Below are 27,081 nucleotides of genomic sequence, written 5' to 3'. Positions count from 1 at the left end.
AACTCCCTCACGACGCCAGGACAGCGGAGTCAATCACCACCTTCCGGAGACACCTGAAACCCCACCTCTTTAAGGAATAGCTAGGATAGGATAAGTAATCCTTCTCACCCCCCCCTTTAAGATTTAGATGCACTATTGTAAAGTGACTGTTCTACTGGATGTCATAAGGTGAATGCACCAATTTGTAAGTCGCTCTGGATAAGAGCGTCTGCTAAATGACTTAAATGTAAATGTAAATGTTTTGACCTTTTGTTTTCCCTTGATCCCCATTATTATTTGCACCTGTGCCTTGTTTTCCCCTGATTGTATTTAAACCCTTAGTTTTCCTCAGTTCTTTGCTCTGTGTTTGTATGTTAGCACCCAGCCCTAGTATTCTGTGAACTCTTGTTGATCCCGGTGGACTCTCTTGTGGAATTCTGTTTTTTGTTCTTGTTTATTTATTTTTTGAGTATCTTTTGAGGCTTTTTATGCAATACCTACCACTTTGTGGATTTACCTTTTATTGTCTTGGAGGATTACCTTTGTTCTTGTGGAATTCCTTTTGAGGTTGTGGAGTTACATATTTTCCTGAAGGACTTCACTTTTTACTTCATTAAATACACCGTCTCAAGTACTGCTGTGTCTGCCTCATCTTCTGGGTTCTGCTGACTATTCGTGGCTCAGTTGGTTAAGTGACTGTTTCTCACTCCGGAGACCCGGGTTCGTAACCGGGTCCTGACACTTATGTCATGCAATAAAATGAAATTAATTACTTAAAAATCATACAATGTGATTTCCTGGATTTTTGTTTTAGATTCCGTCTCTCACAGTTGAAGTGTACCTATGATAAAAATTACAGACCTCTACATGCTTTGTAAGTAGGAATACCTGCAAAATCGGCAGTGTATCAAATACTTGTTCTCCCCACTGTATATACAGTAATTTTCTCAGTGACATAAATAACTACTTGCAACTTTCCTCCAGTCATCTGAATCAAACAGATCACAGTTCATAGGTACTCATCCCGAGAGGGCTTTATAGCAGCAAGAACGCAAATAAAACACCAATTACAGTGGCTGTTGGCAACCCTCCTGCTTTCTGACAGTAGTGCAGGTGGCAATCCACTGCTAAAGCACCCAATTTAAACCCCTAGAGGAGACACAACACCGTCTGGTGTACTATACAGTAATACCCACAGAGGAATAAAGTGCATTGTCTTGTGGAGGATTTAATAAAAGCTGCTATGGTTTAGGTACTAAGTAAGCTAAGAGATCAGTAAAGATCTGGGTGACATAGTGGGATGAGGAGGTTGGAGGGTGGGCAGTCTCAGGTGAAGTTGGGAGTCGGAGTGGAGGATGAGGTGGGCAGGAGTACCAGGGGTGGCAGGCAGGAGTACCAGGGGGTGGCAGGCAGAGATGACTCACAGGTCCCTGGTTGACCAGCCTTAGCAGGATGCATCTGTTTTTCAGGGATTCAGCTACTGTAATTTAACCGTGATTCCTTTTCCGCTGAAAAGCGGATGTGGGAACTCCACTGAGGTGTTTCTTCTAACCCTGCTATGTTAGGTTACTGGTTGACAGATGCTCCCACAAAGAAAGCCCCTAACAGGATGACGCTGGCGCTGTAGGGCCCATGGGGTAAAGACGGATTATGTCTGAGCAGTAGATTATTCCCGAAACAGCACCTGCTTCTTTTACCCTGGCACTCTTCGAGCGCATCCACACACCCAATTTGGACCAGGAGAGCTCGCCTAGTTCCATGATATGTCTGTCAGATGCCACCCTTGAATTCTCACCATCAGCGGGGAAACCAAGTCAAAGCCTTAGCCTATATGACCAGCCTCCTCTAATCGACCCCAGATATTTAGTGATCCTAAGGACTGTATTAGCATTCATGGGCACCACATGAGATAAAAAAATAAACCCAGGTGCAGAGTTTATACTGGTTTCAATATGCCTTGGAAATATGGATTATTTGTTCTTACACTATTCGTCTTCACTCTCCAAGCCACAGGAATTAAAGGTAAGCTTCAAGCTCCTTCTAGTTCAGGGAGCCATAAACCTTCAAACCTGAAGGGCACTATACTAAGCCTGTTTTTATAGGATCATGCTGCTTTAGATATAAAATGTTACAGCATTCATACAGCAGGTTGAACAATTTCAGTTCCAAAGAAAATATGATTTTACAGTATGCACAATGTGTGTTTGGAACTTTACAACTGCAGTCTGCAAGATTCCGTTAAGGGTAATTGGGTTGAACCAAGCTTCAGAATGATCGAAAATTCACTTTTTTATCTTTACTACTGCTACCTTTGAAGCTCTGGTGTGTAGGCCTACTGATTACGCTAACTTCTGATTTATTTCAGGAGCCACTGCACCTTGTAATGAGTGAATATGTCGGGCAGGATCCCAGCATATGGCGGAGAATATGGCGGGCAGGATGGGATTAAATCATAAAAATATTTTGGGGTAATTTCGGGGATAATTTGTCCTAACCTTAACTTAATTCTCCTAACCTGCTATGTGAATTATCCTGACCTGCTGGGTAAGTCTCCAAACCTGCTACGAAAAGTAAATTCTGTTCATAGCTTTCACAGGAGGTTGGTGGCATCTTAATTGGGGAGGACGGGCTTGTGGTAAAGGCTGGAGTGGAATTAGTGGAATGGTATCAAATGCATACATGCCATTTGCTACGTTCTGGCCATTATTATGAGGCATCCTCCCCTTAGCAGCCTCCACTCAGCAGCCTCTTCAGCCTCCGTTCTTCTGGAAGGTTCTCTCATCTCCACAGATGAACTCTGGACCTCTGTCAGAGTGACCATCAGGTTCTTGGTCACCTCCCTGATCAAGACCAATTTCGAGTCTCAAAGCAAAAGGTCTGAATACGTAAAAAATATATTTATGTTTTTTATGTTTAATAAATTTGCAACATTTCTTAAAACGAGTTTTCGCTTTGTCATCATGCAGTATTGTGTGTAGATTGATAAGGATTTACAAAAAATATTAAATCCATTTGAGAATAAGGTTGTAATATAACGAAATGTGGAAAAAGGGAAGGTGTCTGAATGCCTTCCCGAATGTACTACCATATAGTACTCAACCAGGATGACAGCATGTTGCTAATGATGGCATAACAACAGGTTATGGGCCTATAGGGCTTCAGAATCTCTTATGCAGTATCTCTTATACAGTACCTACCATGCTGACGCTGATGAGCTTTCCCAGGAGAGTGACCTCCTTGCATCTGTCACAACCTACCTCAACTTGTTTGAACTTTTGGCATGGGTTCATCCCTCATTGATGGTGTCAGACTCGTTGTAGTTTCACACAAGCTGGCAATAACTTGGTGACAGTGAAAATTACTTGGACTGGCTAGAGAGACACAAAGGGTCAGATTGAATGGCTAGTTAAATAAATGTAGGTACAGTTGAAGGAATGCATGTTCGTTATAGTTTGATTGTGCAGTGATCGTGGTTCTATGGTAAAAAGCAGAAATGACTCATTAAGTAGGCAAATAGATTGGATCATGGCATTAACCATAACTTGATATCTACACAAACCGGCTACTATTTTTGGTTGTTATAAACAGGTTTTCTTGTAGGATTAAATAAACGCACAGAACGAAACACTGTTTCAAGGTCTTTAAGAATTGCTCAAGCTGTAAATATTCACGGTAGGACAAAAGCAATGAATTAAATGTAATTTTCTGCGATGACTTAAGCGACTCCATTTCAGATGTGCACCCCATGCACCAAGAATTCTTTTCAGAATCCTTTTGATCCTCATGGATCCTCTTTTTCTGTATATGGCATACAAATGTACTGACATCTAAATTAGGACTATGGTGGTCTCTGTTTCCTTGGTGACTAGTATACATCTGAAAAGGTCATGTTCCTTCATGGTTATATGATGTAGGATCTTAATTTGAACCAGTTTACTACAGCTGGTAAATAATCTTGCAGCAACAGGAAATGTGATTATAATGTGGATTACAATTAATGTGTAACAATGTGCGCTAAGAGGCAGGAAGCAAGTTCGGGGAGTGAGTGCTTAAATAAATACACAGAACATAATACAAAACAAGAAACTCGAACAGCACACATTCATGAAACAGAAACAATGACGCCTGGGGAAGGAATCAAAGGGAGAGACATATATAAGGTAGGAAATCAGAGAAGTGATAGAGTCCAGGTGAGGCTGATGATGCGCAGGTGCGGGTAACGATGGTGACAGGTGTGCGTCATAACGAGCAGCCTGGTGACCTAGAGGCCAGAGAGGGAGCACACGTGACAAATAGACATCTTTGTAGGGGTTGATACATTTTTCGTAAGTAAAAATCAAGTCTGTGGTCAAAGGCACTGCATTGCAGTGCTAGTTGTGCCACCAGAGACTCTGGGTTCGAGCCCAGGCTCTGTCGCAGCCGGCCGCGGCCGGGAGGTCCATGGGGTGACGCACAATTGGCCGAGCATCATCCGGGTTAGGGAGGGTTTGACCGATAGGGATATCCTTGTCTCATCGCGCACTAGCGACTCCTGTGGCAGGCCGAGCACAGTGCGCGCTAACCAGGTCACCAGGTGCACAGTGTTTCCTCCGACACATTGTTGCGGCTGGCTTCCGGGTTGGATGCACGCTGTACTTCTTATGACTGCAGGGGCAGTATTGAGTAGCTTGGATGAAAGGTGCCCAGAGTAAACGACCTGCTCCTCAGCCCCAGTTGCTAATATATGCATATTATTATTAGTATTGGATAGAAAACACTCTGAGTTTCTAAAACTGTTTGAATGATGTCTGTGAGTATAACATAACTCACATGGCAGGCAAAAACCTGAGAAGAAATCCAAACAGGAAGTGGGAAATCTGAGGTTGGTCGATTTTCAACCCAGCCCCTATTGAATACACAGTGGGATATTGGTTATGTTGCACTTCCTAAGGCTTCCACTAGATGTCAACCGTCTTATGAAACTTGTTTGAGGATTCTACTGTGAAGTGGGACCGAATGAGAGAGGAATGAGTAAGGCCTGCCATGAGCTGATCATGCTCTGACCATGCACGTTCACATGAGAGGGAGCTCTTTTCCATCACACTTCTGAAGACAATGGAATTCTCCGGTTGGAACATTATTGACGTTTTATGTTAAAAACATCCTAAAGATTGATTCCATTCATCATTTGACATGTTTCTATGGACAGGAACGGACATTTTTTAGATTTCGTCTGCAACTAGGGAACGCGCTTCATGACTTTGGATTTGTTTACCAAACGTGCTAACAAAAGTAGCTCTTTGGACATAAATGATGCACATTATCGAACTAATTCAAATCTTTAATGTGGAACTGGGATACCTGGGAGTGCATTCTGATGAAGATCATCAAAGGTAAGGGAATATTTATAATGCTATTTATGAATAATGTTGACTACCCAATATGGCGGATATATTTTTGGCTGCTTTGTTTTCTGAAAGCTGTACTCAAATTATTGCATCGTTTGCTTTTTCCGTTAAGTTTTTAAAAAATCTGACACAGTGGTTGCATTAAGGAGAAGTGAATCTATATTTCCATGTCTAACAGTTGTATTTTCATTGACATTTATAATGAGTATTTATGTAAAATATGCACTTTATTGTGTAACATGAAGTCCTATGAGTGTCATCTGATGAAGATCATCAAAGGTTAGTGATTCATTTTATCTCTATTTGTGCTTTTTGTGACTGCTCTTTGGCTGGAAAAAATGGCAGAATTTTTCTGTGACTTGGTGGTGACCTAACATAATCATTTGTGGTGCTTCCGCTGTAAAGCCTATTTGAAATCGGACACATTGGTGGAATTAACAACAAGATTACCTTTAAAATTGTATAAAATACATGTATGTTTCAGGAATTTTAATGATGAGATTTCTGTTGTTTGAATTTGGCGCTCTGCACTTTCACTGGCTGTTCTCATATCGATCCCGGTAAAGGGATTGCAGCCCTAAGAAATTTAAGAAGCAGTGCGGCTCTGTTGGGTTGTGTTTCGGAGGATGCATGGCTTTCGACCTCCGTCTCTCCCGAGCCCGTACGGGACTGTAGCGATGAGACAAGATAGTAACTACTAACAATTGGATACCACGAAATTGGGGAGAAAAAGGGGGTAAAATTAAAATTAAAAATCAGGTCTGAAATTTAAAAGTGGAAATTACAGACTTTATAAGCAATTCTAACCCTCAAATACATTACACATTTTAAAATGACTGCGTTGCAGGAAAGTTCTCCATCAACAGAGTGATCAAATTAAGATCCTACACCTGTAAACATCACTGTCTGCTGATAAGTGGTTTGAATTATGGCTGTCCTGAATTTCCCTCCCACCACTACAGTAGAATGCTCATCTCGCACAGCTGAGAGACATTTCAAAACAAGTAATTCTGTTCCAAATGGAAGCCAGAGACATTCATATTTGTATGCATTGATAGAATTCAATGACACACTGTAATATACTTCAGAATAGCCATGAGGGAAAAAGTGGCTTTTCAACATAGGCTTTTCAAACATGATACAGTACACTATACAATTTGACACATCTTGAAGATATCACGGTTTCAATGTCTTTTTCCTTTTATCATGTTTTTGCAGAGAGGAATAATCGGGGCTCTTGGCAGAGTGGAGTTATCGGGACAGAAACAGAAGCCATCAATTCTATGCACTTGGTTGAACTTTTGAGAACGACCAAACAAAACTCTAATGTCCGAACGATATTTGACCTAGAAAAGCATCGTACAAAGAGGTCAGCGGTCTTTCACTCTGGAGTGAGAGTCTGTCCTCAGGAGACCATCAATGAGGTCATCGCCAGCCATCAAGCCTACTACAAGCTCAGAGGTATAGGCCTCTCATTCATTATAGTTAATCAATTGCTGTTCTGTTGGCTATTTCAGTGTCACATGTTCAGTATCTAGGTCTTCTGCCCTCAGCAGAGGTCATGAGGTGAGGCCTCGCCTGGGGCATGGCATCCATAGCCTCTACTCAAACGAAATAGTGAAAATTGTGCTGTGCACCAGTTAGAAATGTTTACATTTACATTTACATTTAAGTCATTTAGCAGACGCTCTTATCCAGAGCGACTTACAAATTGGTGCATTCACCTTATGACATCCAGTGGAACAGCCACTTTACAATAGTGCATCTACATATTTTAAGGGGGGGGTGAGAAGGATTATTTTATCCTATCCTAGGTATTCCTTAAAGAGGTGGGGTTTCAGGTGTCTCCGGAAGGTGGTGATTGACTCCGCTGTCCTGGCGTCGTGAGGGAGTTTGTTCCACCATTGGGGAGCCAGAGCAGCGAACAGTTTTGCCTGGGCTGAGCGGGAACTGTACTTCCTCAGTGGTAGGGAGGCGAGCAGGCCAGAGGTGGATGAACGCAGTGCCCTTATTTGGGTGTAGGGCCTGATCAGAGCCTGGAGGTACTTTAAATACACTATATATACAAAAGCATGTGGACACCCCTTCAAATTAGTGGATTCGGTTATTTCAGCTACACCCGTTGCTGACAGGTGTATGCAATCTTCACAGACAAACATTGGCAGTAGAATGGCCTTACTGAAGAGCTCAGTGACTTTCAACATGGCACCGTCATAGGATGCCACCTATCCCAGTAAGTCAGTTCGTCAAATTTCTGCCTTGCTAGAGCGGCCCCGGTAAACTGTAAGTGCTGTTATTGTGAAGGGGAAATGTCTAGGAGCAACAATGGCTCAGCCACGAAGTGGTAGGCCACACAAGCTCACAGAACGGGACCGGCAATTGCTGGAGCATGTAGCGAGTAAAAATAGTCTGTCCCCAGTTGCAACACTCACTACAGAGTTCCAAATTGCTTCTGGAAGCAACGTCAGCACAATAACTTTTCGTTGGGAGGTTCATGAAGTAGGTTTCCATGGCGAGCAGCTGCACACAAGCCTAAGATCGCCATGTGCAATGCCAAGTGTCGAATGGAGTGGTGTAAAGCTCGCCACCATTGGACTTTGGTGCAGTGGAAGCGTGTTCTCTGGAGTGATGAATCACTCTTCACCATCTGGCAGTCCACGGATAAATCTGGGTTTGATGGATGCCAGGTGAATGCTACCTGCCCAAATGCATATTGCCAAACTGTAAAGTTTGGTGGAGGAGGAATAATGGTCTGGGGCTGTTTTTCATTGTTCGGGCTAGGCTCCCTAGTTCCAGTGAAGGGAAATCTTAACGCTACAGCATACAATGACATTCTAGATGATTCTGTGATTCTAACTTTGTGGCAACAGTTTGGGGAAGGCCCTTTCCTGTTTCAACATGACAATATCCCTGTGCACAAAGCAAGGTTCATACAGAAATGGTTTGTCATGATCGCTGTGGAAGAACTTGACTGGCTTGCACAGAGCTCTGACCTCAACCCCATCAAACACTTTTGGGGTGAATTGGAGCGGCTACTGCCAGGCCTAATCGCCCAACATCAGTGCCCGACCTCACTAATGCACTTGTGGCTGAATGAATGCAAGTCCCCGCAGCAATGTTCCAACCTCTAGTGGAAAGCCTTCCCAGAAGAGTGGAGGCTGTTATTACAGCAAAGGTGGGACCAACTCCACATTAATGCCCATGATTTTGGAATGAGATGTTCGTCAAGCTGGTGTCCATATACTTATGGTCATGTAGTGTAAGTATAGAATGTGGACCATTGAAGTAGCCATAGCAGTACCTATGACTTATCCAGGTGTGCACCAGTGGGAAGCAGGTGTTGAGTATAGAGTCTAGGCAGCGAAGAGAATTTAAGAATTTAAGTGCAGCAGAATAACACGTCATCCAGAGTCCCTTTGATTAAAGAGGTAGGAAGAAATATCACAGCTTCACCCTGAGGCAAGCAACATGCAATATTCCCTGGAAATAGGGTGCCATTTGGAACATGTTCCCAGCCGAAAAAAATCCAATAAAAACATGATAGCACACTTTTGTGAATTGACACGAAACAATTTCCCCACAGGTTTTGTAAAAAATATTAAAGATCAAACTTTCACCTTTTCATCAGAACATTATTCTACAACATACACTCTTGTCGTGTTTAAAGTATCAAAATGGGTTGATTGAAGGATGAGAACAAACTGAATGATGGCAGCAATAGTCTTGAATTAATTCAATGTACATTGCTGCACATTTTATTTGTAAACCAATGCACTTAGATTATTCTGCTAGTTACCCATTATCACATTTTGTTTATTTTATCACATTGCGTAACTGATGGTTTTACATGGAACCCAAAAGTGTTTTGCTTAGAACCAAAAAGGGGTTCTAACTGTAAACCAAAAAGGGTTCTCCTATGGGGACAGACAAAGAAAAAAGGGTTGCAAAAGGTTTCTAAGCGTATAGGGAGGACGTGTGTGCCTGGGTACGTGACTGAATGAAGTTGTTTGTCATGAGAATCATCCATGTCTTCACTTGGAAAGTGAAGCCAGCATTTCTGCCTCTACTATTGAAACATTAAGTATCTGACAATAATTTGCTGGATTTTAGAGTTATTTGTACTTTGAGACAACGCCATCACCCCGTGATGAGGTCTTGGCGTATGTCCCAAATGGCACCCTATTCCCTTTATAGTGCACTACTTTTGACCAGGGCCAATAGGGTATTGAACTATATAGGGAATAGAGTGCTATTTGGGACCTACACTCAGACTTGATGTGGATCTGTATCTTATGTGCTGAGGATCTTTCATTCTCACTGGAACACCGTTCTGTCTTTGGTCAGTTTGTCAGGAGGCTGTGTGGGAGGCCTTCCGGATCTTCTTTGACCGGATCCCTGGATCTACAGAATATACAACCTGGGTTCACACATGTCAACATGAGTCTCTGTGCCTCTCTGACCTGGCCAGTAACTTCAGCAACTCAGAGGAGCACATGAGTATGGTGTACAGGGTGAGGAACCAACAACACAACTCCATTTAACATGTCATAACTGTGAGACCAATAATTGCTTACATTATTTGAAAGAACATGTGCACGTTTTTATGTTGGGGGAGGGATAAAAATGTATTTTTAAATGCCAATGGGTGAATTTATGATCTCATGTGAAATCCATTTATTTCTGCAGATTTTCCTCAAGAAACAATAGCTATAGGGAAAGCAGTTGTTGATTACGTTTCTTTGCCCTCTTTATTCAAACCTGTTGACATTTAATTATTACATATCAGTCTCTTGAGGGGAGGAAAAAAATATCCACATTATATTGCTCCCATTAACACACAAAACAGCACCCATCAATCTGGTCTAATCAGTTTGGTTATTTTACATTCCTGAGGGTATAACATGCATATACTGTATGTTTACAGACAGCACTCCCAAGTGCATGTTTCAGTGGTACCTTACATGCTACACAGTTTTGAAGTGTTATGTTATTGGTTTGAATTGATGTGTGTGTGATTCATGTTATGATTGTGATTCTGCTCTCACAGAGGATGAACCTGGGAGATGAGAGGCAGCCGACTGGGTAAGGATTAGAGACATTACCTTATGCAGCCTGCTGTCTGCTGATAGTTGTCTAGGAGCACTGCTTTCTCACACACGGTGCAGCCCTCTTGAGTCAGGCTTTGTAGTTGACCTGCCACATAATGCCCTCTCTCTAAGTGTATAATGGCTGGTTATGGACACTCAATGGTAGAGTGGCTCTTGAGATATGAAGGAATCTGTCACACATCTTAGATACTGAACATGCATGATCGCAATTGTTACTGAAATTATGATAATGAAGTCAGGCGAGATGGTACATGAAAAGTAAATTAACAGGAAATTAAACTAACTTATGCAGTTCTTTATTAGAATATGTCAAGCTGACATTGATTGTAACTAGGCAGCAGCAGCCACTGAGAAAGAAAGTCATAGGTAAAGACATTAGTACTTCATTCTAAGTTGTTAAATACCTATAAATGATCATCTCATGTGACAGAATTTCCATCAAGTATGTCCCCAGGCAGTTAAAATATATCAAATCCTCTTAGGTATACTGTATACATGCACTCTTCCATATTCTACTGCTGGTTGATAGGCAGTCTAATCTTAGACAGGTGGAGAGCTTGTGCATTGCCATGGTATTGATCTTGTAAAGTAATTAGAGGATACAGTGCCTTTGGAAAGTATTCAATCCCCTTGACTTTTTCCACATTGTTACTTTACAGCCTTATTCTAAAATGGATTAAATGTTTTTTTCCCCCCTCATCAATCTACACACAATAACCTATAATGACATAGCAAAAACAAGTTTAGTAATTTTTGCACATTTATTAAAAATAAACTGAAATATAACATATACATAAGTATTCAGATCCTTTACTCAGTACTTTTTGAAGCAACTTTGGCAGCGATTACAGCATTCTTAGGTATGATGCTACAAGCTTGGCACACCTGTATTTGGGGAGTTTCTCCCATTCTCTGCAGATCCTCTCATGCTCTGTCAGGTAGGATGCGGAGTGTTGCAGCACAGCTATTTTCAGATGTCTCCAGAGATGTTCGATCGGCTCAAGTCCGGGCTGTGGCTGGGCCACTCAACTTGTCCGAAAGCCACTCCTGCGTTGTCTTGGCTGTGTGCTTAGGGTCTTTGTCCTGTTGGAAGGTGAACTCTTGCCCTAGGCTGAGGGACTGACCGCTCTGTAGCAGGTTTTCATCAAGGATCTCTCTACTTTGCTCTATTTACCTTTGCCTCGATCCTGACTAGTCTCCCAGTCCCTGCCGCTGAAAAACATCCCCACAGCATGATGCTGCTACCACCATGCTTAACCGTAGGGATGGTGCTAGGTTTCCTCCAGACATGACACTTGCCATTCAGGCCAAAGAGTTCAAACTTGGTTTCATCAGACCAGAGAATCTTGTTTCTCAGGGTCCGAGAGTCCTTTAGGTGCCTTTTGGCAAACTCCAAGCGGGTTGTCATGCGCCTTTTACTGAGTGGCTTCCGTCTGGCCACCCGACCATTAAGGCCTGATTGGTGGAGTGCTGCAGAGATGATTGTCCTTCTGGAAGGTTCTCCCATTTCCACAGAGGAACTCTGGAGCTCTGTCAAAGTGACCATCCGGTTCATGGTCACCTCCCTGACCAAGGCCCTTCTAACCCGATTGCTCAGTTTGCCTGGATGGCCAGCTCTAGGAAGAGTCTTGGTGGTTCCAAACCTCTTCCATTTAAGAATGATGGAGGCCACTGTGTTCTTGTGCACCTTCAATGTTACAGAAATGCTTTGGTACCCTTCCTCAGATCTGTGCCTCGGCACAATCTTGTCACGGAGCTCTATGGACAATTCCTTCAACCCCACGCCTTGGTTTATGCTCTGACATGCACTGTCAACTGTGGGACCTTATATAGATAGATGTGTGCCTTTCCAAATAATGCCCAATCAATTGAATTTACCACAGGTGGATTCCAATAAAGTTGTCGAAAGATCTCAAGAATGTTTAATGGAAGAGGATGCACCTGAGCTTTATTTCAAGTCTCATAGCAAAGGGGCTGAATACTTATGTAAATAAGGTATTTCTGTTTAAAAATTTTAATAAATTAGCAAACATTTCTAAAAACCTGTTTTCACTTTTTCATTATGGGGTATTGTGTGTGGATTGCTGAGTAGTTAAAAAAATCAATTTTAGAATAAGGCTGTAACGTAACAAAATGTGAAAAAAGGTCAAGGGTTCTGAATACTTTCCAATGGCACTGTATGTGCGTGTTTTCAAGTGCTGTTTTTTTTTTTTTTTTTACAAACCATTAGCTTTATCATTCAATGCTGGGCTAATGTGGAACCATTTTTGTATTTAAAAACAAAAAGTTTTATCTTGCATTTTTTGTTGCAGGCCTTTTTGTTGTACATAACATAACAAATATTGTCATCAGGTACAAACCTGAAAACATACCCTACATATTATTTTTCATAGTTACTTATGTGTATTTCCTTCTCTTTCACCTGCAGAATGGTAGCAGCCACAACCACAGCAGCACCGGAGGTTGCTGATATAACAGGTATGGCAAGACACTGTACCGAGCTGTAGCTGTGTCAAGACGCTGTGTCAAGACGCTGTGTCAACATGTGTCAAGCAATTGAATCAAAATGCACATGCCAATGGTGAATGAAATCTAATACACAGTATGAAATTGTAATTAACCGTTAAGGTTCAGAGGAGGCCCAGACTGCAACACCAGAACCACCTGCTCTTGTAACCGGCGTTGCCAGCGTCCCTGATGCTCCCGAGGTTACAGTTGAAGTAGAAACTGTGGAGGAGGAGGTAAACAACATTTATTTTAGTCTAGCTGTTTAGCTCGCTAACAGCTTGCAGACTGAAATTAAAGTTGACAGAAATATTGCTTGTTGTTGCTCAGTCCAGCTGTTGTCTTGTTCCTCTCAGAAAGAGACAGTGAGCTGATAGCATTTAGCCATATGGTCTAGCACTACACCTCTTATCAAATACAGGTGACTGCCAACATCATGCAAACACTTGAGTAAATTATCGATACAAAGTATATTGAAAGCAGGTGCTTCCACACAGGTGTGGTTCTTGAGTTAGTTAAGCAATTAACACCCTGTCATGCTTAGGGTCATGTATAACAATGCTTGGCAGGCCATTATTTTGTCTACCATGGCTATGCAGCTATTGGATGACAATGCTCCTACTAACAGGGCAAGAGTGGTCACTGAATGGTTTGATGAGCATGTAAACCATATTCTATGGCTCAATCACCAGATCTCAACCCAAATACGTATGTAAGATTCTGGAGCGGCTCCTGAGACAGCATTTCCACCATCATCAACAAAATACCAAATTATGGAATTTCTTATGGAATAATGGTGTCGCATCCCTCCCAGTATAGTTACAGACACTTGGAGAATCTATGTCAAGGTGCATTGACAGCCTTGGTTTCTCAAATGACTGCCTCGCCTGGTTCACCAACTACTTCTCAGACAGAGTTCAGTGTGTCAAATCGGAGGGCCTGTTGTCCGGACCTCTGGCAGTCTCATATGGGGGTGCCACAGGGTTCAATTCTCGGGCCTCCGATTCTTTTCTCTCTTTTTTTCAACTCTTTTCTCTGTATACGTCACTAATGTCGCTGTTGCTGCTGGTGATTCTCTGATCCACCTCTACGCAGACAACACCATTCTGTATGCTTCTGGCCCTTCTTTGGACACTGTTAACAAACCTCCAGATGAGCTTCAACGCCATACAACTCTCCTTCCATTGGCCTCCAACTGCTCTTAAATGCAAGTAAAACTAAATACATGTTCTTCAACCGATCGCTACCAGCATATGCCCGGCCGTCAAGCATCACTACTCTGGACGGTTCTGACTTAGAATATGTGGATAACTACAAATACCTAGGTGTCTGGTAGGACTGTAAACTCTCCTTCCAGACTCACATTAAGCATCTCCAATCCAAAATTAAATCTAAAATCGGCTTCCTATTTCGCAACAAAGCATCCTTCACTCATGCTGCCAAACATATCCTCGTAAAATTGACCATCCTACCAATCCTTGACTTCGGCAATGTCATTTACAAAATAGCCTCCAACACTCTACTCAGCAAATTGGATGCAGTTGATCAGAGTGCCATCCGTTTGGTCACCAAAGCCCCATATGCGACCTGTATGCTCTTGTTGGCTGGCCCTCGCTTCATATTTGTCACCATACCCACTGGCTCCAGGTCATCTATATGTCTTTGCTAGGAAAAGCCCTGCCTTACCTCAGCTCACTGGTCACCATAGCAGCACCCACCCGTAGCAACATGACAACATGGAGGGACAACCTGAACTTGTCCAATAAGAAATCACTGGTTTTCGTTTTCCATTGCAAAACATCATGCTACGTGCTCCAGCAGGTATATTTCATTGGTCACCCCCAAAGCCAATTCCTCCTTTGGCCGCCTTTCCTTCCAGTTCTCTGCTGCCAATGACTGGAACGAATTGCAAAAATCACTGAAGTTGGAGACTCATATCTCCCTCACTAACTTTAAGCACCAACTGTCAGAGCATCTGTCATCTGTAAATAGCCCATCCAACTACCTCATCCCCACACTGTTATTTTTTATTTTTTTGCTCCTTTGCACCCCAGTATCTCCACTTACACATTCATCTTCTGCACATCTATCACTCCAGTGTTTAATTGCTAAATTGTAATTATTTCGCCACTATGGCCTATTTATTGCCTTACCTCTCTTATCTTACCTCATTTGCACACACTGTAAATAGTCTTTTTTTTCTATTATGTTATTGACTGTATGTTTGTTTATTCAATCTGTACCTATGTGTTGTTTGTGTTGCACTGCTTTGCTTTATCTTGGCCAGGTCGCAGTTGTAAATGAGAACTTGTTCTCAACTAGCCTACCTGGTTAAATAAAGGTTAAATAAAATAAATAAATAAAATTGATGCTGTTCTGGCTCGTGGTGGTCCAACGCCCTATTAAGACACTATGTTGGTGTTTCCTTTATTTTGTCAGTTACCTGTACAGTTACCGGGTCCTATTCATTAGGGCAAAACGTAGCATGATGTTTTGCAATGGAAAACGAAAACCAGTGATTTCTTATTGGACAAGTTCAGGTTGTCCCTCCATGTTGTCAATCTGTTTTCTTTTCTTTTGGTGCCTAATGAATAGGACCATGTTGTCTTCTGTTTGTAGGACTCTGAGCTGCCCAATGTTGTCCCAGAGCAGCCTGTGGAGGCGATAGTGGAGTTCAGCATTGACCTCGTGGACCCAGGCTACAAGGAACTACTGGACGACCCTGACTCCCCCCAATATGTTGACCTCTCTCATTACCTGCAAGACCAGGTGAGATTATAATATAGCCTGGTCCCAGATCTGTTTTTGCTTCTGCCAACTAGATTGCTGTCATTGTCAAGACAAAAGGCATGAACTTTTGTGACAAGGTGTTGTTGGCATGATGGCCTACAGACTGACAGCCAGGCTAGCTGACATACTGCACAGTAGAAGACGAGACATATGGGAGCTCTGTAGTCTGTACTCCTCTTTATGTCCATCAGTAAAATGTTATTGATGATTTTAAGTCCCTAAGACCAATGATATATACATTTTGATTCCCTTGAGGTACAGTTTATTCCGTGTCAGTTTATTGAGTGTCTTTTAATAGGTTTTTAATGTAGGCACAGAGCCTCAAACAACATTTCCCAATGAAAATAAAGGCATGATCTTATCAGTGTAACACAATCAACTGCCTGATGCTGCACGGTGTGTTGTGTGACATGTTACTACAAGTGGTACTGTCCTCATGGGTTGTGGCCCTCTGAGGGGGTTCATGGTAAAGATGATTTAAATTCATTGAGCCACAGGATAATAATGCCACAGGACCATGAGCCAGAGACAGATAAAGCAGGTTAGTGAGTTCCACTTGGACTGTCGGTGCTGGATTCTAAACCTGACTAGACCAAGGCTCAGTCCCGATTCTCCACCCTTCTCCCAAAGTATGCAATTGCACATGCTCAATGGTAGAGATTCCCTCCAGCCAATGCTTGCACCAATCCCATGCTTTTAAATCCATGACAGTGAAGGTGCAAGTGCACATTTTTGGAAAAGGGTGGAGAATAGGGACGTAGCCCAAAGCTCTGCCAACCGTTTTACTCTTTGTGAGAAAATACATCTGATTAATTTCACATAACGATCCAATTCAAGTGCTCTGGAGGCTAGTTCGCACATACTGTATTGAGCTTTATTGGAGATGGTGTCCTTCATTGGATTTCTCCCAATGGACTCTCAAAGCTCCATAAGAGGTGATTATGTCATAAGTATGTGCTAAATGTGATTAACTATAGATAGAGCTCAATGAATTTAAGTGTCTCATTCATACATTCCTCTGCACTGATTTACAGTACTAGGGAATATGATCAGATTACATTATGTAACTAGTAACATTTATTTGTCTTATTATTAATGGGACTGCTATATGGACTGGAGAGAATATATGTGATTCTGTAAGCTTTAAAACAAACGTATTTTCCCACAGATGCTCAATGTTTTTGACAGACTCCCAGGATTTAAAGATATCAATGTTTTGGGAATCAGGTAAGTCTGTGGCAGACATGAATAATCACATCTGGCGCCTTCGTGCTTAATACTGACGTTTTGGTGAGCAAATTAAATGGCAATAGATTAGGTGAGACAGATGAAAGACAGGTGCAAGCTGGGAAGCCTGCCAGTAGGGATCAATCCACAGCCTCCCACTGCACTGAGAAATTCCTCTGAGACTCAATTTATTTAATCGGACCTTCTTAACAAAGTGTTGATTTGGCATGGACACGGATTCATTTGAAAACAAAACTAGCTCATTCCCACCTAGGTGAAATTCAGTCAAATTCCAGGAACAGAAAATATTTGAGTGCCATCCAAGCCATTCTGTCATGTTACAGGCTGTGCTCTCGGCTACGCTGACTGTAGTAAGAACTGAATATGTGTCATTAGTGTGACTCACATGCATGTCAAAAATATATACCTTTCCTTTCCTGTGTGTTAACACTGAAGGTTATTATATCTTTACATTCAAATGCAAAAGTATACATGTCAAGCACAGGTGGCTGGTGATGGGAGGATGGTTCATAATAATGGCTGGAATGGAGTGAACGGAATGGCATCAAACACATGGAAACCACGTGTTTGTGTCTGCTACCATTCAACCATTCTATCCCAGTCATTACTATGAGCCCGTCCTCCTCTATTAAGGTGCCACCAGCTGCCGGTGGTATCAAGAGACAAACACCCCGTGATGTCATGACACACGACCAGCAATGAATGATGATCTATTTCCTTGTAGATGGCATGTCATTATGTCACATACTAACGGCCTATTTTCCTCCCCTGTCCAAATCCTAGCGAGACCCAGGAGAGTGACGGGTAATTGAATTACTGTAATGAGAGCCATCTTGAGTGGTAGCTGCTGTTTCCCTCTGTGTGCTTGTCCCTGTCCGTCTGCTTCTCCTCTCAGTGTTAATCTGGATCTAACACAGGTCCCAAGGAGAGAGGGATCACATGACCTAAACAAACACCAACTTGGCAATTCAGCTCTAAGTGCAGCCATGGTGGGTCAATACATCAACCAGGGACAGAGTTGAGGAATGAGGACCAAAATCAGCTGAAACTAGGCCTACATTTGATTTCCCTTCTGTATCTCATTGAAGGTTAACATGTGCTTCTTTAAATCTTTCTGAAAGGGTGTTAATGCTCCTGTCTTCTTCATTTTAGGATGGAAGGAAATTAAGCAGTGCAATAAAACCCTTGTGTGAATAGAATCATTGCCGAGTTGCTCCCTTCCATAATTTGCAGGGCCCATTGTGGCCAGTGCTGTCACGGGCAATAACATCCTCAAGCCTGCTCCACTAATCTGATAAATGATTCACAACTAATTCGACTTTTGTCTGTGTCTTCACTATTTACAAAAACAAAATGGAAAGAAATCCACCATTGATGGTATCATTACTATTCTACTCAAAATCCCATTTAACTAGTCTGTTTGTCCTCCAGCTTCTCTATGTCAGAGCTGCATATTGAATACATTTTTGATAGTGTCTATAAAATTAGCCATTTTTGACTCTCCAAATGTTAAACCTGACAGAGGATTGCTGTGTTTTTAGTTTATGTAGTTAAATCCTTATCGTTTTTCTAGATCTGTATAATGCAGTACATCACTAAGAGCTGCTATTTTCTGCTCTCATACAATATATTCTTGTTTTTCAGACCTGGAGCAGTGACAGTGCACTATTCCCTGGTCTTTGAGACCATTTCAACAGAAGTTTCAGAGGATGACACAGGGACTCCAGTGTCAGCTGTGCCCAGCCTGCGGGAAAGGGTGGCCAACGCTTTGAGTGAAGAGGCCTCTCTACCAGTGGATCTACAGTCATTAAACTTTGAACCAGGTAACCAAATCCCTGTGAATAAGTTATGTTATATTTCTTAAAGACATGATTTTGCATCGTTTTTGTCCATCTTTCCACAGTAAAAGTGATTCCATTAACTACAGCACTTATTGAGGAAGCTGTTGAGGAAGTGATTGAGTATGTAAGTACTGGCATTTTAATCTAAACTACCTAAGGAGAAATACCAAACCTTGGAAATATGCATCAACATGCTTTTTTGTCTTTTCCATCAACAGTCCAGTACGCCATCAATCCACAACGACCTGGAAATAGCCATAGATGAGCCAGAGATTTCTGGGGAGAAGCCTCGTCTGGATGTTCCACTCAGCCCTGTGGAAAAGAAAAATGCTCTCGTCACCCTCCTGGACTCTACAGACATTCCAGATGAAGAAGTAGAAGAAGAAAAAGCCCCACCAGAGAGGGGTGATGTGCCTTACATCTACGAAGACGTTGATGAGAGTGAGTTTGAAGCAACAGCTGAACCAGAGGAAGAGGTGCCATTTATCACACACATGATTGAAACCATCCATGCCATTGATGAGGGAACTGGTGAGCTTGTGAGAGACTATTTCCCAACCCCTCCTGCTGAGGACTCTGCTGCTGAGCCCAGCGTTCCAGAGGAATACCCTGAGCCACCTTTTGGCAATTTAGTTCCTACTAATGGGTACCCTGTCTTACCCCCTGAGGATTTGGATATTACCTCCGTTCCTGAAATAGAAAGTATAGAAACTGATGCTCCAGCTGAACTCCCTCCTAACTTGATATCAGAGGAGAAGGCTGTTGTTGAGGAGGAGGCAGAGCATACTCCAACCCCTCAGATTCTGCTCACCACAGCCACTTGTGAAGAGCTGTCTGACCCTGGATTACCTGTAACGACTCTCTCAGCCATCACAGATCAGCCTACTACTGAAGCAATAGAGGACCTTGAAGTAGAGGAGAATCTTATTCTGATTGAAGAGGAAGAGGTTGAGGAACCAGAACCTGAGGAAGAGGTAGTTGAGCTATCGGAACCTGAAGAAGAGGTAGTTGAGCTATCGGGACCTGAGGAAGGGGTAGTTGAAGTTTCGGAATCTGAGAAAGGGGTAGTTGAAGTTTCGGAACCTGAGAAAGGGGTAGTTGAGGTCTCGGAACATGAGGAAGAGGTAGTTGAGCTATCGGGACCTGAGGAAGGGGTAGTTGAGGTCTTAGAACCTGAGGAAGAGGTAGTTGAGCTATCGGGACCTGAGGAAGAGGTAGTTGAGCTATCGGGACCTGAGGAAGGGGTAGTTGAAGTTTCGGAACCTGAGAAAGGGGTAGTTGAAGTCTTGGAACCTGAGGAAGAGGTAGTTGAGCTATCGGGACCTGAGGAAGAGGTAGTTGAGCTATCGGGACCTGAGGAAGGGGTAGTTGAGGTTTCGGAACCTGAGGAAGGGGTAGTTGAGGTCTTGGAACCTGAGGAAGAGGTAGTTGAGCTATCGGGACCTGAGGAAGGGGTAGTTGAAGTTTCGGAATCTGAGAAAGGGGTAGTTGAAGTTTCAGAACCTGAGAAAGGGGTAGTTGAGGTCTCGGAACATGAGGAAGAGGTAGTTGAGCTATCGGGACCTGAGGAAGGGGTAGTTGAGGTCTTGGAACCTGAGGAAGAGGTAGTTGAGCTATCGGGACCTGAGGAAGAGGTAGTTGAAGTTTCGGAATCTGAGAAAGGGGTAGTTGAAGTTTCGGAACCTGAGAAAGGGGTAGTTGAGGTCTCGGAACATGAGGAAGAGGTAGTTGAGCTATCGGGACCTGAGGAAGGGGTAGTTGAGGTCTTGGAACCTGAGGAAGAGGTAGTTGAGCTATCGGGACCTGAGGAAGAGGTAGTTGAGCTATCGGGACCTGAGGAAGGGGTAGTTGAAGTTTCGGAATCTGAGAAAGGGGTAGTTGAAGTTTCGGAACCTGAGAAAGGGGTAGTTGAGGTCTTGGAACATGAGGAAGAGGTAGTTGAGCTATCGGGACCTGAGGAAGGGGTAGTTGAGGTCTTGGAACCTGAGGAAGAGGTAGTTGAGCTATCGGGACCTGAGGAAGAGGTAGTTGAGCTATCGGGGTCTGAGGAAGGGGTAGTTGAAGTTTCGGAACCTGAGAAAGGGGTAGTTGAAGTCTTGGAACCTGAGGAAGAGGTAGTTGAGCTATCGGGACCTGAGGAAGAGGTAGTTGAGCTATCGGGACCTGAGGAAGGGGTAGTTGAGTTATCAGGACCTGAGGAAGGGGTAGTTGAGGTTTCGGAACCTGAGGAAGGGGTAGTTGAGGTCTTGGAACCTGAGGAAGAGGTAGTTGAGCTATCGGGACCTGAGGAAGAGGTAGTTGAGCTATCGGGACCTGAGGAAGGGGTAGTTGAAGTTTCGGAACCTGAGAAAGGGGTAGTTGAAGTCTCGGAACCTGAGGAAGAGGTAGTTGAGCTATCGGGACCTGAGGAAGAGGTAGTTGAGCTATCGGGACCTGAGGAAGGGGTAGTTGAGCTATCGGGACCTGAGGAAGGTGTAGTTGAAGTTTCGGAACCTGAGGAAGGGGTATTTGAGGTCTCGGAACCTGAGGAAGGGATAGTTGAGGTCTCGGAACCTGAGGAAGGGGTAGTTGAGGTCTCGGAACCTGAGGAAGGGGTAGTTGAGGTCTCGGAACCAGAGAAAGGGGTAGTTGAGGAACCGGAACCTGAGGAAGAGGTAGTTGATGTACCAGAACCTGAAGAAGCGGTAGTTGAGGAACCAGAACCCGAGGAAGGGGTAGTTGAGGAACCGGAACATGACGAAGAGGTATTTGAAGAACCAGAACCTGAGGACGATGTTAATGAACCACCAGCAGAAGAAATTAAAATCATCCAAACTCTGGAATCTGTAGAGGATACTCTCTTTGGAGAGGAAACGTATCCTGTTGAAGAGGACAATATTGTGCCAATAGAAGACCAGTCATCTGAGGAGGACATGGAGGAACTATTGCCTGAATACCTTGGATATGAGGACATCTACCCTGATGAAGTTGTTGATACTGTGGACCAATCAGGTGAGCAATGCAGGTTATTAAAGCTGTTCTAGCCCTGTAAAGGACTACAAAACGCAGAGACAATTAAACATTTAAAGTAATACATTTTGTTGATAGAGGTGTGCAGGTGCATTACAGCTAATTATTAGAGTCCGGCCCAGAGAGGAGATATATTAATGTTCTATATTTGGACTGAGTGCTGTGCTGCGTGATGATGAAAGAACAGTAATGTGGTGTTCATCATTTCGTATGCGGTCAATAAAAGTCTTTTGATAATTCATTTGTTACATTTGAATAATTTAGCAGACACTCTCCTCCAGAGCACTTAAAGTAGCGAGTGCATGCATTTTCATACTTAAGTATTGTTCCCCAGCGGGAATCCACCCCACAAACCTGGCATTGCAGTGCCATGCTCTAACAACTGAGCCACACGGGACTTACCAATGGTTACACCGCTGAGGGATACTGTACTTTATCAAACAATGCAGATAGATTTTTAAAAATCAAATAAATGTGAATAAATATTATTCACAGCAGGGCCCTGCAAAAGGTCTTGCCTGAAACGGTTTCATCCCTGCAGCCATATAGGTAATGAATCTGCATATTCAGTATAAATTAGGATTATTTACTGGACAGTTGGAAGGCATTTGCAGTATGGGTAAAACTCACTTGTGATGGTTTGTGACGTATTGAAATATTATCTCCTGCTTTAAAGATCATTCACCAGAGGTCAGTGAAGTGGAAGAGGCTGCATTGCCAGAGGTCAGTGAAGTGGAATTGGCTCCATTGCCAGAGGACAGTGAAGTGGAATTGGCTCCATTGCCAGGGGACAGTACAGTGGAGATAGCAATGACAGCAGAACCAATCCCAGACTCTTCACCAACACCACCTGCAGAATCTGGCACTGTGCCTGAGGTAGATGAAACAGAGTCAGCTTCAGAGGTACAACCTACGGAGGAGGATGCCGAGGAGCCTGAGGTAGTTGTTATCGATGAAGAGGAGGCTGAAGAGGAGGTCATAGATGTCTCGGAACCTGAGGATGAGAGCGTGCAAGACCTTGCAGACAATTTTGACCAAATGGACCTGGTGAGCACAGAGGCCATTGACCTTCCAGATGCCAGTGGATACCCATTGGCTCCCGAGGAGCACCCCTTTGAGACCACAGCATCTCCACCACTGAGATACCTGACCACGCCCTCCATGACCACGGCCAGTAAAGGAAGGGAGCTGGTAGTGTTCTTCAGTCTACGGGTCACCAACATGAGGTTCTCAGATGATCTCTTCAACAAGAGCTCTTCAGAATACCGATCCCTGGAGAACACCTTTGTGGAGCTGGTGAGTGAGAATGAAATATGTTCATAAAGAGATGAGTGACAGCATTTATTTGTTGCGCTACAGCAGGCTACTGAACCCAATGTCATAAGATTAAAACAGGATACTGCCCACCCAAGCGAGGGAAGAAAGATTATAGGAAGTAGCCTTGGTCCTTATTAATAGGCAATGCTGTGTAAGCCCATATACATTGACTTATCACTGACAAATGACATAGAAAGGAGAAACTGCTTTACACCGATTTACAGTCTGTATTTCACAAGATGGAAAAACGTGTATTGTGTTGCCTATTTCAGAAGGACATTAGATGGAGGTGGTTATTACAACCTGGTTGATAACTAGCTAACATTTTCTTACGGAATTTGCATCACAGTCTGTTTGTTATTTAAAGATCCAATGCAGCCATTTTTATTTCAATATCGAATCATTTCTGGGTAACAATTAAGTACGTTACTGTGATTGTTTTCAATTAAAATGGTTGAAAAGAAACACTCACAGCTTCGCAACAATGAGCAATTTCTTAGTTTGGATCTCTCTTTCTTATTGGACTATTAAACTATTCACCAGGCAGACCAAAACTCCACCCCACCAAAACAGGCTGAAATTTCAGGCAGTCTTTTCAAACAGCTCTTACACTAAAAGGGCATTATCATAATTTTCAATCTACAGTATTATTCCAACTTTATTGTGTGGAATTATATACAAAACACATGAACATCACATTTTTGACTGCACTGGGCCTTTAAGTGATTAGATTGAATCATTTAGATTAATGTACTGCACTCGAACTAATGGCTCTTAGCTTAATTAATGCTGAAAACTGCCTGACCTGCGCTGGAACAAAACTGACATACTGTAGCTTCAATTCAGCTGGTTTTAATGGACTATTTTTGAGTGACATCCTATTCAAAGACCAGTGTTATTCATGATTCCTTTTGTCTTCTGACTAAACTGACATGCCTGCTTCAACATTGACTTAAATTAGCAATATGTCATAAGATGGTAGATTCAGCTTTCAGAATAATGTACATTGAAATGATACAGCTGATGGGTATGTTGTTTGTGACAGTATAGGCCTGGTTAACCTTTCTTCACCTTTCTACTGAGCTTGATGATTGGTTGTACTGTATCATCAACAGGTGATTTAGATTTACTTATGCACATAAGTAGATTCATTTGTCTCACATCCACGCTGGAACAAATGCAACGTTCCCCTCAGTGTACAGAGCGATGACTTAGTTTACAGCTAATAAGCTGAAGAAGTTGAGGGATGTGCCATGTTGAGAACAGAACACTTTCACACTGCTCTAGTTCCTATTGATGTGATAAGATGGGAGGGAGGGGGAGAGCGAGATAATCTTATTTTAGATTTGTTTGTTGTTGTTGCTGTCACTATGTCATTGGCTCAATAGCCTCGCCACTAAACGCATGCTGCTAACCCCTCAGACTCTCCACGTGTGCAGAATCCAACGGAATAGCCTGTTTGGGGTCATATCAGGATTCAAAATGTCACTATTTGTAAATTGAAGGGACAGGGGCCAGACTCTCTATCCCTGTTTATTCCTGGTTCTAACATGCGTCCTTTGTCCTAATCTTGTCTACAATCTGATTGTGCCCACATTTTTAGACAGGTGTAGACAATTAAAAGACACATTGATCTGATCCTCAGGCACGCATTGAATCTGGATAGCTTACAAGTGTAGACGGATCTGGACAGTGAAACCATTTTAAATCATAATTAATCCACCCTCTAAAATCATTGACAGGTGGCACCATTGCCTCATGACATCAATATGTGTCAAAATAAATCTTATTTTGAAGGAATATCTGTCAAATAACTTACATACAGGGAGGGATCAGGAAATCTAGTCACAATGAGAACACAGAGGATGGATAAGAGACACATTGTCATACCAAGTGTAGACGCATGCCTGGAAATGTGGGCACAATCAGAACGTGAACAAGATCAGGACACAGGACATATTAGAACCAGGTACAGTGGGTATAGAAGGTCACCAACCCCTTTCAAAATGTTCACCTTCTGTTGCCTTACAGCCTGAAATGAAAACACAAAATCAAACTTTTTCCAGCTTATTTACACACAGTAACCCGCAATATCCCAGTGAATATAACTTTTTGTTTAACACTCAAATGTATTAAAATTAAAACAGTCAAATACTCTATTTGGATAAGTGAACACCCCCACGAGTTAATACTTGGCGAAACCATCTTTCGCTTGAATTACAGCCATGAGTCTCTTTGAATACTTCTCCACTAATTTTTCACACCTAGTGTCACGTTCTGACCATAGTTCCTTTTTTATGTCTTTACTTTAGTTGGTCAGGGCGTGAGTTAGGGTGGGCATTCTATGTTGTTTTTCTATGTTTTGTTCTGTTGTTATATTTCTATGTGCTTGGCCTAGTATGGTTCTCAATCAGAGGCAGGTGTCAGTCGTTGTCTCTGATTGGGAGCCATATTTAGGTAGCCTGTTTTCTATTGTATTTTGTGGGTGGTTGTATCCTGTCTTAGTGTTTGCACCATATGGGACTGTTGTGGTTGTACTTTTGTTCAGTGTTCTGTTGATTTCTTAAATATATCATTATGGACACTTACCACTCTGCACATTGTTCTGCTCCTTGCTACTCCTCTGAAGAAGAGGAATTCCGTTACACCTAGACTGTGGAACATTTGCCCGTTCTTCCTTGCAGAATTGTTCAAGCTCAGTCAAATTGAATGGTGACTGCTCATGGACTGCACTATTCAAGTCATTCCACAAATTCTCAATGGGATTTAGGTTGGGGCTCTTACTAGGCCACTCAAGGACATTCACCTTCTTGTCCGTCAGCCGCTGTACGGTTGCTTTGGCGGTGTGCTTTGGGTCATTGTTATGTTGAAACTTGAACCATATTCCCATTTTCAACTTCCTGGCAGAGGGCTGCAGGTTCTCCTCAAGAATCTGTCGGTATTTTGCACTGTCCATTTTCCCTTCTATCCTGACAAGTGGTCCAGTCCCTGCTGAAGAGAAACACCCCCACAAACAGGATGCTGCCACTGCTGTGCTTTACTGTAGGCATGGTGTTCTTTAGGTGGAAAGATGTATTGGGTTTTTGCCAAAAATATCGTTTTGCGTTCAAGCCCAAAACAATATATTTTTGTCTCATCTGACCACAGTACCTTTTGCCACTTGACTTAGGAACTACAATGTGCTATTTGGCAAAGCTTATATGAGACTTGATGTGACTTTTTTTGAAGAGTTTTTTTTCTTGCCACTCGTTTTTTCTTTATCTCATAGATCTTTTGAAAGTATATTTCCACCCATGTGGAAATATGGTATTTTACTGTTTTACTTTTCAAGTTTACTTCCACAAAAAAAAGAATGTTCAATCGGATATTGTGTGTTACTGTGTGTAAATCAGATTTGATGGGTTTTTCCATTTCAGGCTGTAAGGCAACAAAATGTGAACATTTTGAAAGGGGGTGGTGACTTTCTATACCCACTGGACAAATGAAGCTTCTGAGAAGTTAATGGATTTGAAATACCAGCTCATTGCGAATGATGATAAAGGAGAGTGCAGGCATAGATAGATGTATGTAGTCTCTTTGGCACAGAGTAACCCTTAATATAGTACTTCCTGTTCTATTTGAGCTACAATACAAATCAGTGTTCTACTTTACTGGAGCAATAGGGCTCCACAGTGGCGGTATCACAATACCCATAAAACGGGTGGTCCCACAGGGGATTTAAGAAAGACTTCAAATAAGGGCTGTGTTTTGTGAAGGCTTACTCTGGCATGACGTTTTGATAACCATGTAAAGGTGACTTTTATCAATATATTAGACTATTTACTCTGATTTCATAAATGCTAATCAGCATCAAGGTAGACGTCATGCAAAACTACAAATCCCTATCCGCTCCTGCAC

General features: G+C 42.6%; 1 protein-coding gene across 3 annotated transcripts in view; it reads left to right on the top strand.

Annotated features, from left to right (window-relative positions):
* Positions 1 to 1,704: 1,704 nt before the first annotated feature.
* The window catches only part of LOC123990636 (titin-like), a 34,492-nt gene continuing 9,115 nt past the window's right edge, over positions 1,705 to 27,081 (top strand). For 2 of the 3 annotated variants that reach the window (XM_046291292.1, XM_046291290.1), the window contains exons 1-13: positions 1,705 to 2,001; positions 6,585 to 6,827; positions 9,711 to 9,877; positions 10,414 to 10,448; positions 12,903 to 12,952; positions 13,103 to 13,215; positions 15,599 to 15,748; positions 16,938 to 16,996; positions 17,801 to 17,821; positions 18,662 to 18,840; positions 18,921 to 18,982; positions 19,077 to 21,849; positions 22,544 to 23,163. In XM_046291292.1, the coding sequence (XP_046147248.1) occupies positions 1,932 to 2,001; positions 6,585 to 6,827; positions 9,711 to 9,877; positions 10,414 to 10,448; positions 12,903 to 12,952; positions 13,103 to 13,215; positions 15,599 to 15,748; positions 16,938 to 16,996; positions 17,801 to 17,821; positions 18,662 to 18,840; positions 18,921 to 18,982; positions 19,077 to 21,849; positions 22,544 to 23,163 (4,542 nt within the window). In that variant the 5' untranslated portion in view covers positions 1,705 to 1,931. Of the gene's footprint in view, positions 2,002 to 2,378; positions 2,524 to 6,584; positions 6,828 to 9,710; positions 9,878 to 10,413; positions 10,449 to 12,902; positions 12,953 to 13,102; positions 13,216 to 15,598; positions 15,749 to 16,937; positions 16,997 to 17,800; positions 17,822 to 18,661; positions 18,841 to 18,920; positions 18,983 to 19,076; positions 21,850 to 22,543; positions 23,164 to 27,081 lie in introns of those variants that run through there. The other variant, XM_046291291.1, reaches the window with a different exon arrangement.

Source organism: Oncorhynchus gorbuscha, linkage group LG12 (genome assembly GCF_021184085.1).
Source record: "Oncorhynchus gorbuscha isolate QuinsamMale2020 ecotype Even-year linkage group LG12, OgorEven_v1.0, whole genome shotgun sequence".
Lineage (NCBI taxonomy): Eukaryota > Metazoa > Chordata > Actinopteri > Salmoniformes > Salmonidae > Oncorhynchus > Oncorhynchus gorbuscha.
The sequence above is the reverse complement of the archived record's forward strand: the minus strand, read 5'-3'. Positions and strand labels throughout refer to the sequence as shown.